The 12,905-nt window shown below is 51.0% G+C and overlaps 1 protein-coding gene across 2 annotated transcripts; it reads right to left on the reverse strand.

The window, feature by feature from the left end:
- Positions 1 to 793: 793 nt before the first annotated feature.
- CCN5 (cellular communication network factor 5) lies at positions 794 to 12,687 on the reverse strand. 2 transcript variants are annotated; one of them, XM_019748492.3, is made up of 5 exons: positions 12,537 to 12,687; positions 12,081 to 12,173; positions 7,866 to 8,082; positions 4,416 to 4,670; positions 794 to 2,119 (listed from the first exon to the last, which is right to left on the reverse strand). In XM_019748492.3, exons 2-5 carry the CDS (start codon positions 12,138 to 12,140, stop codon positions 1,899 to 1,901), a joined length of 753 nt encoding a protein of 250 aa, XP_019604051.3. In that variant the 5' UTR covers positions 12,141 to 12,173; positions 12,537 to 12,687; the 3' UTR covers positions 794 to 1,898. The 2 variants fall into 2 exon arrangements, with proteins under 2 accessions (XP_019604051.3, XP_019604028.3); XM_019748469.3 differs by having other exon boundaries at positions 12,355 to 12,686.
- Positions 12,688 to 12,905: the final 218 nt, after the last annotated feature.

Here is a 12,905-nt window from a genome sequence, read left to right on the forward strand (position 1 = left end):
ATCATGTGGGTAAAGCTCTGGGCAGAGAGGCCCCCCACCTGGAGGACTTGTTCAAAGCGGGCACATTGTCTTCATTCTCGTCTCCCTATTTCTTAGGATATTATCAGAATTTTTCCTGGCTAGGTGTTCAGAGTTTATGTGTTCAGGGCCAGGCCCACAGAAACTTTCAGCCTGTGAGATCATAAACCCAGTCTTAAGAGTCGAACTCTGCTTGGACTAAAATCCCACCCCAGCTACAGACTAGCTTTCGGGCAGATCACTTTTCCACGCTATTTCCTCATCTGTGAACTAGAGTTAGTTATATTTTATGAAGATTAAATGGCTCAAACGCTGCCTGTAGTTCTCAAACTGGGGCTCCTAGAGGCGGTGGTGCCTGAGTGATGGGTCATTTACAGCCTTGTAGGCTGGAATCTCCATTGCTTTCCGGGCTCCCTGCCCTCTCCTGGATCTGCTTTGTGTCTCTGAGCACTCGATTCACAGTCTCCCTCCCCTTCCACCTTCCCAGTAGGTTTGACCGATGGGAGGCCCTGCTGGAAACTGGGGGACAGGAGAGAGCAGAAGCCAGGGTCTGTCTCCCCATCGCTCTCTGCTTTTTGTAAGGTTTATAGGGCTGCATCTCTGTAGAGGCGCCTGCTCCCAGCAGATGGCGCTGCTGTGTGGTTTCATCTTCCACTGGCTGGTTCCAGCTACAGGGCTCTGCCCTCCCTCCTCCCCTGCACCCCATGGCTGGTATTGAGCAAAAAAGCCCTTCATTAAAGAGTAGCTACTGCGTGATTCTATTTACGTGAAGTTCAAGAACAGGCAACACTCATCTATGGTGATAGAAATCAGAAGAGTGGATGCCTTCAGGAGATGGAGGGGATGACCAGGAAGGGGCCAGAGGAAACTTTCAGGGATGATGGAAATGTTTTATACCTTGATTGAGGTGTTAGTTACATAGGTGTGTCTTCTGTAAAAGACTCATGAAGCCATATGCTTAAGACCTGTGTGTTTAACTGTACGTTTCCTAATTTCCTGGTTGGATCCTGGACAGTTTTTATTTTTAAACAAACACAAGTAGATCACAGAGGAGGATATCAAATTTATAAGTAGGTTAAAAAAACAACACAATAAAACATGAGACTTCAAACAGAATTTCACCCTTGGATTGGTTTATTTCAGGCCATGTTCCCCAGTCCCCAGAGGACATGCTGTTCGCCTTTTCTTGAGTCAAAAATATTGCAAAGCACTGGTCTATAGAAAGTGTGTAGCTCAGTGCCTGGCATATCGCAGGTGTCAAGAAAGGTTAATTCTTACTGATACAGGTTGGGTTTAATGGGTCACTCCAAGGCCTGTTTTCTGACTTTCTTCAAGGCAGTGTGATTTCATCTTGTCATTTTTCACAAAGCATTCAGCCCCTGAATTCTGCCCAGGATGGGGAGTCCTTTCTCAGACAGCACAAGCCTGACACAAAGTTCATGCATAGGCACATGTTCAGGGATGCTTTCACGTCACTCCAGGAAAGAATGCAGAAGATGCAGAACACCTGCGCCCCTCTTCCCGACACCCCCAGAGAAATAGCCTGTCCAGCCCAGCACCTGCCTGAGCCTAATGGTTAGGGAGAGATAGTTGCCCCACCTCCAGAAAGCTAACCCACACACATGTTTGATAAAGGCTGTGCGGAGGTTGGGAATGGACCAGAAGACCCTAGCAACCTGGCCAGCCTCTGAGGCTGGGAGTTAGAGGAAGGGGGACTAGGGCATACATCCCCATGTATCTCAGGGTCCAGACAGACCAGGAGGCATGTGAACCTTTTTGTCATCCAGGGCCCACATAGAGGACCTGAGCTGGATTGTTTCCTGTAGCCAAGGTTGCCTGCTGGGGAGGGTGGGCACTGAGTCTCTACCCCCAGCCCCGCTCTAAAAGGCACTGTTTAGTGGGCCGTGGACCCTGGCAGGTGGGCAGGGCCCAAGCAGGCATAGACGGCGCTGGGTCTCCAGTCGGCAGAAGTAATTCTGGTTGGACACGCGGCTGGCCACGCCCAGCCCACAGGTGGTTGAGCAGGGTCCCCAGGCTGTGCTCCATTCTGGGCAGAGGACCGCGGGGGGTGGGAGAGCGACAAGGCCAGAAGACTGGGGTCCTGGGGGCAAGAAAGAGAGGTCAACACTGTGAGGTCAGGGCTTGGCAACCAAACCAGCCCAGTGGCTTGTGGTGCAACCTTGTCAAGTTGCTTAAATCTCTCTGGACCTCAGGTTCTTCCTCCGTAAATTTCCTAATAGTCGATTGTTAGGATTGAATAAAATAAAGGAGGTGAAGTACTTAGCACAGTGCCTGGTACTTGTGAGCCCCTCTGAAGTGATGGTTATTAGGCAACCGTGATGGTGCTGACCGTGACGGTCCCCCAGTAATTGATGAGTTTCTCATTTCTGCATCCTCCACAATGTCTTACAGGAGGGAGGCTGTGGCCTGTGTGTAGTGCCGCGTCCTGGCGACGACGACGCTAGTGATTCAGAGGCCATGCCCGGAACAACATGGCGGGGTCACCAGGGCCTAGCTTTTCCTCCTCCCCAAGTCTTATTCTTCTCTGTTAATATTTTGATGTCCTTCCTTCTGGTCCTTTATACTAGTGGGTCTCAGCCAAGGACAGTTTTGTCCTCTAGGAATCACTTGGTAATGTCTGAAGACATTTTTGGTTGTCACAATTGGGAGAGGTGGCTACTGGGAGCTAGTGAGTAGAGGTCAGGGATTCTTCTAAACATTCTGGAGTGCCAGGATACCCCTCCGCAAAACAAAGAATTATCTGGTCCAAATTGTCACTAGTGCCGAGGTGGAGAAACCCTGTGTTATACACACATGTGTGCAGCATGTATGATCTATATGTGTGCATCTACTTGCAGATATACACATATGAGGTCTGACAAGTTCGTGAACTTGTTGCAACAATGTTGCTAAACTTTTTTGGTATCAGAGGGATTATTCGTTATGAATTTGTACCAAGTGGACAAACAGTTAACCAGGTTTACTATTTGGAAGTGCTGAAAAGGCTGCATGAAAAAGTTAGACGACCTGAACTTTTCGCCAACAATTCATGGCTCTTGCATCACGACAATGCACCAGCTCACACGGCACTGTCTGTGAGGGAGTTTTTAGCCAGTAAACAAATAACTGTATTGGAACATCCTCCCTACTCACTTGATCTGGCCCCCAATGACTTCCTTCTTTACCCAAAGATAAAGGAAATATTGAAAGGAAGACATTTTGATGACATTCAGAACATCAAAGGTAATACGACAACAGCTCTGATGGCCATTCCAGAAAAAGAGTTCCAAAATTGCTTTGATGGGTGGACTAGGCACTGGCATCAGTGCATAGCTTCCCAAGGGGAGTGCTTCAAAGGTGACCATAGTGATATTCAGCAATGAGGTATGTAGCACTTTTTCTAGGATGAGTTCGCGATCTTAATTGTCTGACCTTGTATGCTCACACATCATGGAGATCAAATTACATATATGGTGTCCTATCCTGCTTTTTTTATATGTAAGGTCAACTCATTGGCAGTCTATGGATTTAAACAGATGTGCCATGTTCCATCATAGGGATAATAACAGCTACCCCCAATGGAGTGCTGTGTGCAGGCACTGTCATAACTGCTTTACTTGTAGTTACTCATCCAGTGCTCACAACAAGGTGCATGCTCTTATTCCCATTTTACAGTTGGAAAAACTGAGACACAGAGAAGTTAAGCAACTGTCTCAGAGTCATACAGCTAGGAAGTAGAAGAACTGGGTGTAGACCCACCACGCTCCACTGCCTCTCCCGTGGCACCGACATCTGTGGAAACGTCCTCTTTTCAGTAGCCTTTTTTTTTTTTTTAATCACATTCATATAATTTAAAAATCCCTGGCAACATAACAACCGCTTAGTCTCTAAAATGGAAGAATTTATAGCAGGAGGTAACTGTCTTCCACCTCTGCCCACCCCTGTGCCCATGTCCCAGAGACAACTACCTTGACACTTCCAGTTTTGAATTCTTTTTATAAGACTAAATAATATTATATAATATTTAAATTGTGTTGTATAAATATATTATTAATATGTGTCAATGTTAGTATAATAATAGTATATATTATGATAGTATACCTCCGCTAAGAAATGTGAGAGTTTGGTTCAAGTATCCTAACCCGCCTTTCCCTTCCCCATTTGGCCATCAATTTTTACTTTTAATTGTTTATGATTGAAAATGATACACTTACATCACTGCTTCTTGTTTTCTCAGTTTTAAAGAAGCCTTGTGACTCCCCACTCTGCTTTCCTGTGTGTCTCCTCAGCCACCGCACCCGCCTAGTTTCTATCAGTGAAACCTTTGCTTTGATGTGGCCAGGTGTCCTGGCCCCTGAGAGGCCCCGCCCCCTGGCGTGGGCCAGCACTGCACTCACCTTGGGCTGGGAGGGGCTGGACCCCCAGCCCCCCTGGCTTGTTGCACACCCACTCGGGGCAGCACTTGCCGGGGACCTCCACCTTCCTGGGGTAAGGGCAGTCCCAGCTGGGCAGCCGGACATCCTCGCTGCACAGTGGCACACAGGTGAAGCCACCATCCTCACAGCGGCAGCGAATCCTGCAGTGGGGCTGGAAGGTCTCCCCGTTCCGGTACTGGCGGCCGTTCACCTCACAGCTCCCATCATCCTCTCCCCCTGTGGAGGAGAAACAGGACCCCATCGGTGATCCCCAACTTTTCCCTGGGCAAGGCTATTCCGGCCACATCCTCCATATGGCCCTCTGTGCAGCGCTGGCCCAGATCCCACTGGGGAGGCAATGCCCTTACAGCCTCTGAGCATTGTCAAGGGGCTCCGTGCCTTAATACGCCCCCGCCCCCACCCCCACCCCCACCCACATGGCCAGCCTGTCCTGGCGCCTGCAGAAAGACAGCGTGGCCCACTGCGTCTTGGCACAGGGTTTGCGCGAAGACTGGCCTGGGTTGAGCCCCTTTATTAGCTATGGACCTTGGCCAAGTGATTTCATTTCTTCTTGCTTCAGTTTCCTCACCTGCGAAATGGGTGATAATGGTACCAATTTCACAGGGTTGTGGTATAGACTAAATGAAACAATATATGTAATGAGTACCACCTAAAGGAGACAGCCAATAGATCCTAGCTGCTCTGTTGTTGTTGTTATTAGTATAATTATTATGTTAGTAATGGGTAACTGTGATATTATACACTGAGATTTCATGCAACAGACTTGCACTGTCCACCTGCTGTGTGGTAGGCATCACTGCCAGGTCAGGGCTTAACTTGCTGGCTGTGTGACTTTAGGTCAGTTACTGAACGTCTCTGAGTCGCCTTAGCAATAGCAATGATGAAAACAATAATCTCTACTTTTAGTTCCATGACATAATATGTACATAGTATCTAGCACAGTGCGAGGCATATAGTAGGTGCTCAGGAAACAGTCTTTGAATGAAACTCTCCAGATATGGGTGCTATTACCACTTCCTCTACCAGGCACGAACTGCTTGAGGACTGGGGCTAAGAGTGTTCATCCTGGCGTCCCCTGTGCTGGCTCATAGCATGAATGGGACACACCCATGTCCTTTGAATGAACGCCTGGCACAAGGCCCAGCACATAAGAGGCACTTATGAAATAGCGTGACTCCTTCTAATTCCAGAGATCTAGATTATGTCCCTCCTGTGTGCCAACCACTGTGCTCCCAGACAGGGTAAGACACAGTCCTGGCCTGGAGGGACTCAGTGCGTGTGGGGGAGACAGATATGAAAGTCTTCATCTCCAAGGCAACAAGGAGCCCTGGAGAAGTAATGTAAGCTGCTCAGGAAGTGCAGAGAAAGGAGCAATCAGGAGGGCTTTCTGGAGACACGAGGGGCAGTTCAGCTGGGTCGTTGGCAAGCAGGTTTTCCCAGGTCATCAGAGAAGGACTTCAGATGGGTCTATGCACATGCAGGAATTTTGGAACCACATAGACTTGGGTTCAAACCTCAGTTCCCCACTTGTGAGCTGTGGGACTTGGGGAAGTTACTTCACCTCTCTGAGCTGTGGTACCCTGCTCACAGGGCCATCAGAGGATTAAACGAGCTAGTGCACTTAAAGCATTTTGTCCCCAGCCTGGAACACAGCAGATGCTCAATAAATGGGAGTGGGTGATGTTTCTCCCTCTGGGGAGGATGGGATCCGTGTCAGCTCTCTCTCCTTGCTCCTTCCAGGCCGCAGCACTTTGGCTTCAAATCCTGGCCTTTTGGCTGCGCCATGTGGCCCCTGGGTTCCTAGAAACTGCAGGGGCAGTGGCACCTGAATCCTCACCCCCAGCCTGGCCAAGCCCAGGTCTCCCAGCCCTACTCCTGGTGCCACAGCTCTGGGTTTCCTGATCTCTGGGATGACCTGGTAAACAGAGGGATTGTTTAGGAATGTTATCTGGAGGGGGCGATAATTTCAGCAAGGTTTCCTGGCACCTCTCCTGGGTCCTCCAGCTCAGAGCTGGCTTGGGTTGGGGTGCATGGAATGACTCCTAGGCAGCCAGTCCCCACCCCTGGTACAAGTACATGGTCCCAAACAGCACGAGGCACCTCCAGACTTACTCGTTCTTAGATTCCCCCTCCCCACCCATCCATCCATCCATACACACAAATAGCTGCCCAATCCCCACTCTTCTTTCCAGGCCCGCTCCAATGCCCTCTTGACCAGCGACCTCCCCAAATAACTTCAGAGCACAGTTTTGTTATCTGATGATTTCTGTGTCCTTCTTCCCTTCTGAGAGTCCTTTGCAGGAGAAGGAATGAGGTGTGTGTGTGTGTGTGTGTGTGTGTGTGTGTTTGTGTTTTGCCTTCAGCCACTTACACACTGTGTAACCTTAGGCAAGTGACATAACCTCTCTGAGCCCCAGTTCCGTCACAAAATAGGGATAATATTATATTAGGACCTACCTCATTACTAAGGCTAGCATGAAATCATGTATGTAGAGGGCTTGCTCACAGTGCATGCTCAAGAAATGGTGTCTGTTACTGCTAGCCCCAGTAGAATTGTTATTCACCCATTAATTCATTCATTCAACAATTATTTATTGAGTGCCATATCTTGGGGATGAGGGTGCTACTGGCATGTCCTACCAAGCACAGGACAACCCTGGCAACAAGAATTATATGGTCCCAAATGTCCCTAGAGCAATGCTGAGAACCCCTGATAGAAAGCATCAGGGGCACTGAAGCCTAAAAGAGTAGTGACAAATGTAAGGCGCTCGACGTCACTAGTAAATGCAAACACAGAATTCAAACTGTGGTCCAAGGGCTCCCAATCCAGGAGGAAGACAGACAGACTGTTGCTTTAGAGCCTGTTGGGCCAGGTCCCAAGCTGTGACATGAAGCATGTCAGTTAATATCTATGAGCTTCAGTTTTCTCATCTATAAAGTGGATCTGAAAGTACTTATGTGATATGGTTATTGTGAGCATTGTGTCGTAAGTGCTTAGCACAGTGCCTGACACATATTATGCCCTAAATAAGAAGCTGCACTTTTATTTTCCCAGAAGTGTCCTGAGCATCCTGAGGAGGGGATGATGATGTCTGCTTAGAAGAATCCGGGAGGGCTTCTTGGGGGAGGAGGGGTTTGAGCTTGGTTTTGCAAGCTGGCTATGATTTGGACAGGTAGGAATGGGGGACTGCTGTTCAGATGATGGGCATGGTCTGAGCAGAGACAAGAGGGGACAAGTAGGGTGTGGGCCTGGGGAACCTTGGGTCATCAGGTTTGGCTGGAATGGATAATGTACTTGAAGTGAGGGTAAAGGGGGTAGAGAGAGAAGGGCTTCTCTTCAATTCAGGACACAATGGCCTTGAACCCCCACACCCCCAACCATACCCCCATCAGTCCCGCAAACCTGCTTACAGAGGCACACGGCCCCCCGGCCACCAGGGCCTGCCCCCAGCTGGCAGACCAGGCCCTGGTTGGGGTCACAGACGTGGAGATGGTCGCAGGACTCCCCAAGCCGCCGTGCACATACCCGGCAGCAGTTGCAGCCATCTAGCACCAGGGGCACCCCCAGGGGGCATCGGGGTGGTGGCCAAGGGCAGGCACACGGTGTTGGGCACAGCTGGGCACACACCTGCAGAGACAGAGACCTCGCTCAGCCGTGGTCATTCACAGTGGGTAGTGAGACCCTTATAATTGGCCACCTCTCTGTCAGGCTGGGCAGTGTGGGGTCCATACTTTGGACCCCAGACCTGACCTTGAGCCCTGGTGGTCCCTTGACACTGCCTAAGAGGTGGCATGGCATTGTGGTCATAAGCACGGACTCTGGACTAAGGTTCCAGTCCTCACTCTTCCCCGTATTAACTGAGTGACCTTAGGCAAGTTGCTTAGGCAAGTTGCTTAAGCTCTCTGAGCCTCAGTTTCCTCATCTGTAAAGTTGCTTAAGCTCTCTGAGCCTCAGTTTCCTCATCTGTAAAGTTGCTTAAGCTCTCTGAGCCTCAGTTTCCTCATCTGTAAAGTTGCTTAAGCTCTCTGAGCCTCAGTTTCCTCATCTGTAAAGTTGCTTAAGCTCCCTGAGCCTCAGTTTCCGCATCTGTAAAAGGGAGGTAATAGTAGTATCTAACTCAGAGGATTGTTTTGGGGAGTACGTGAAACGATGCCTGTCAAACACTTAGCACAGGCCCGGCATGCTGTAAATACTCGGTGCATTTAGTTATGATGGTCTTCATTGTGAATTACAGCAAAGGGCTCTAGGAGCTTAGAAAGGCAAAAGCAGCAAGACGAAGGATTAAAACCATAGCATCCTGTACACTTTCCAGCAGGTAGACTGTAGATACTTATCTTGAGGGCTGAATAAATCAAATGGTATCGTGGATACTTTTGCTCTTTGGAACAACCCAAAAGCTTTTTCTGGATGAGCATCGAATCAACCAGGAAACTTGGTACAATACTGGCCCCCAGGCCTCCTCTGGGACTTACCAAATCAGAAGTTCTAGCGACGGGGCTCTGGAATCTGTATTTTTAACAGGCTGTCCAGGGGCTTTGGACACACAGTCAGGTCTTTGGCACCTCTGCTTGAGGCTAACTCCCTCCCCCTGCCATGCACAGATGGGGAAACTGAGCTCCAGAGAGGGGAAGGGATTTGCCAAAAGTCACAGTGTGTTAGCTGCAGTTCTGGGCACCTGCTTCCCCATTGAGGACCCAGGGTCCTGGGGTGGGGGTTGACTTCTCCTGTAATAGGGGCAAGTCTGAACCACGGACTCCCCCCGCCCCAGGACAGAGTCAAAGTATCAACTCAAGTGTCCTGCTGGCCCTCCCCACTCAGGACAGAGAAACACCAAACTAGAAACCAGATGCCATGGGCTCCCCAAATGTCCAGCTGAAGTTGGGGACTCAGAGGTACATAATTCAAGATGTTCCCAGGGGCCCTGTCTATGGGGACCAAGGGACCAAACTTTAGTAGGATCCTTAGGGGACTGGAGGGTTTTATCCAGAGGACAGAAGACATGCAGTTTAGGAAGATGAAATCCATGACCTCATATCTCCTGTGTGGCCCCCAAAGCGGTCAATGAGCCATTTGCCCTAGTCCCCACCTTGTCCCATCCTTAGGACGCCCCCATCACCCAAAGTCCTGCAAACCTTTCAGTAGCCTGCAGTTCCCACCCTGGCCACCAGGGGCCGCCGCAAACTGGCTGGCTGGCTTCTGGTGGGGGTCTTGGCGCTGGAGGCTCCCACAGGGCTCCCATCTAAGACAGCACTGGTGATAGATGCAGATGTGCAGCTGTGTGCCTGGGGCCTGACAAGGGAGCGAGCTCCTGCCTCTGCAGGGATTTCAGGCAGGGCCCTGGGTGATGCCGAAGAGATTCTAGAGAAGATGGCCTGGCCTCGCCTTGCCCCTCAGTGTGGTCTGGACCTGGAGCAGCAACATCACCTGGAAGCTTGCTAGAAATGCAGCAGCTAGGGCCCTTCTTTATGACCAGAAGTCTGCATTTTAGTAAATCCCGAGGTGACACACAAGGAATTGATCTGCGAAGCAATCAGCTGGCTGGACTCTTGAGGGCCCTTCCAAGCCAGGGCCTCCAGTTCCTTGGTTAGTGGGAAGTGAGGGACGCTGACCAGAACTGACTCTTGGGTCCCTCCCACCTGAAAGCAGGCGTGCCAGGACAGAGGCCTTCTGTTTTGCACCTGGGTCCCTACGCTGAGCTCTCTCTGCAGGGTCAGCTCATACCCAGCAATGGCTACTAATCATATCGATGCTTATGGCTGACTTTTACCATGGGTGTCCCGTGTGCTGAGAGCTTTAGCATGTTGTCTAATTGACCCTTCCGATGTGAGGTACTGCCACTGTGCCCATTGCAAAGATGAGAAAACTAAAGCCCAAAGCAATGGCGTGATGTCTCCAGTCAGAGGTAGAGCCAGGATCGGAATCCAGGTTCCTGGGAATCCCAAGCTCTTAATTACCATGCCCACCTCTTGTTCTCCGGGGGCTTTGACACCAGCTTAGCCTCTGCCTCAATTTACCCCTTTGAAATAATGACAAGTCAGGGAGGGTATTTCACCATAGCCAAGGAGAGCTATGCCCTCTCTGGTCTCCCTCTATCTCCACACCCATCCTAAGCACCCCGTTCCTGTGTTCAGTTTGCCCCATCACACTCTCGGTTTCCCCAGGCCCTTGCTGTGGTCACCGGGGGTAAGGCGCTGTGGTCAGAGCCCTGGACATGGAATCTTCTGGGCAGAGTTGAAATCTAAGTTATGCCACTGACTGGCTTTGTGACTTTGAGCATTTCACATAACTGCTCCGTGGGGAGGGAGCTTCTGTAAAATGGGGTGGATGTGTTTCCAGGTCTCTGCCACTGGCCACTGTCCACAGCCCAAGAGCCCACCTGCCTGGAGGACTTGGCATTCTCTCTCTGAGGATTGTGGTGGTTTTCCATGTTCGTGGTGACTGAGTCCCTCTGTTCTATCCAGGATGCTGCCTGGTTCCCCGGGACCCAGGAAGAGGGGAGGGGTGCACAGTGAGTAGAGGACAGCTTCAGTTTGGTCTTTAATCCTGGGCCCCAAACCTCAACTCCTCTGCTCCAGATACCCCAGCCACCCACCTTGGCAACATGTCCTGGCCTGGCCGTCCCCTTTGGGAGAACAAACAGCAGGACTGGGAGGCCAGCAGAGGTCCCCATACCACTGCTCGGGACCAGGAGAGAAGCTCCTGTCTGTGCTCCTCAAAAGAGCATGAAGATACAGTGAGATCATGGCTGGGGGCAGGGCCAATCTCCATGGCACCGGGAGCTCAGCATTTGCTGAGGGGATGACAGGGCCCAGCAACTATGGCCATGGTCCAGGGTGGAGGTAAACAGGCACAGACAGAAGTCCCCACTCCCACCCCTACACACACCCAGGCCTATCCCAGGCTTCACCTCCTCTATTGCTCTGATGTCTCCTTGCTGTGTGGCTTTAGGCAAGTTACTCACCCTCTCTGAGCCTTGCTTAACTGAAAACAGGGGATAATATTTCCTTATCGCGTTGTTAGGCATGTTAGGCAAGGTAGACATTCCAAAAGCCCTTTGAAAAATATCCCATAAGAGAAGGTCATTATTCCATGGAGGTGTCTCCCTGTCCCCACCAGCCAGGGTCAGCAGGTCACTCACTGCCTGAGAACCCAACAGCATTAATGCCCTTGCTGTGTGAACTTTCCAATCAGTTAGACCCCAACATCCATTCAAATCCTGGCTCATCGTTAGGCAAAGCAGATCATGTCTTGAGTCTCATTTATAGAGGGGCTTTGTAGAGGGGCTGTGAGGATAGGTAAGAATCATAAAAGTCCTCTTTTGAACTTTTGCCCTGTGCTAAGCTTTTTAGATGCATTATCATAAACGATCTTCACAAAGGCCTCATGAACATTGTACCCATTCAACTGAGGGAGCAGCCGAGGCTCAGAGAGAAGGGACTTGCCTGAAGTCACATAGCAGAGCTGGTCAGAGGCAGCTGTCTGGGTACCAGGGAGGGGTAGCCTGGCTGTGCCCAACACGGGAGGGCCTGCAGGGATCCTTCCAGGGGTTCTTGGCAGTGATTTCGCACCTCCCCCATCACACCAAGGAAGCCAGCAGTATGTTTTGGGGCCCAGGGCCCCCTTACCTTTGAGAGGAGGCAGAGGAAGGAGAAGGCCAGGAGGTGGGTCTGTGGTGTGCCTCTCATGTCACTGTGTCCCCCACGGAGCCAGTTTGGAGCCTGGGAGGCAGGACCTGTAAGTCTTTATGTTCCGGCAGCTGTGAGGTCACTCCCAGGCAAACACACACACACACACACACACACACACACACACACACACACACACACACACACACACACAGGTCTTTGCATTCCTTGCTCCTTTCCCCATCCTTACCCTTCCACTGATGAGCCCATTTACCTGAAGACGAGACTGTAGAGGCCACCAAAAGGGTGGCTACCTGTGTGTGTGTGTGTGTGTGTGTGTGTGTGTGTGTGTGTGTGTGTGTGTGTGTGTGTAAGCCAGAGCCAGTGTCAGCACCAAGAGCTTGTGACAGGCTGGCAGGGGCCTCTGTAGCTCCTCCCAGTCCAAGAGGGCCTTACCAAGCCACTGCTGTGGATGCTGCAGCCCTGCCCAGACCCCCTGCCTGACCCCAAGGGGCTGTGGATCCAGGAAGTGCTGGGCAGACCCCCCCTTAGCAGAGCTGACCCAAGTCTTCTAATCCCCGTGGCCCAGTCTCTGGGCAGCTTTGGAGGGCCTGCGGTTTCTGGCAGGAGGATTGGCAGCCTCCCGGAGGTGGGTGTGACCCAAAGCAAAACTTCCCTGGCGGCCTGTTTGCTTTTGGCAGTGAGGGGCCTCCCCAGGGCCTGCTTTCCGGGCTCTGGCAGGCGGCTGCGGTGAATGAGCCCATGCAGGCTGGACCTATTGCATGCCGGTGCTTGCTGGGCACTACGAGATAACCTGGAAGAACC

This window comes from Rhinolophus sinicus, chromosome 13, assembly GCF_057876585.1.
Source record: "Rhinolophus sinicus isolate RSI-liver-muscle chromosome 13, RSI-T2T, whole genome shotgun sequence".
Classification (NCBI taxonomy): domain Eukaryota; kingdom Metazoa; phylum Chordata; class Mammalia; order Chiroptera; family Rhinolophidae; genus Rhinolophus; species Rhinolophus sinicus.

What these genes read in the sequence shown, in the direction of transcription:
- CCN5 (XM_019748492.3), bottom strand. Translation starts at nt 12,140, where the DNA reads ATGAGAGGCACACCACAGACCCACCTCCTGGCCTTCTCCTTCCTCTGC. An exon ending in TCCTCTGCCTCCTCTCAAAG is followed by an intron (nt 8,083 to 12,080) that starts GTAAGGGGGCCC and finishes CTGTCTCTGCAG; the next exon opens with GTGTGTGCCCAGCTGTGCCC. An exon ending in CCGGGGGGCCGTGTGCCTCT is followed by an intron (nt 4,671 to 7,865) that starts GTAAGCAGGTTT and finishes TCTCCTCCACAG; the next exon opens with GGGGAGAGGATGATGGGAGC.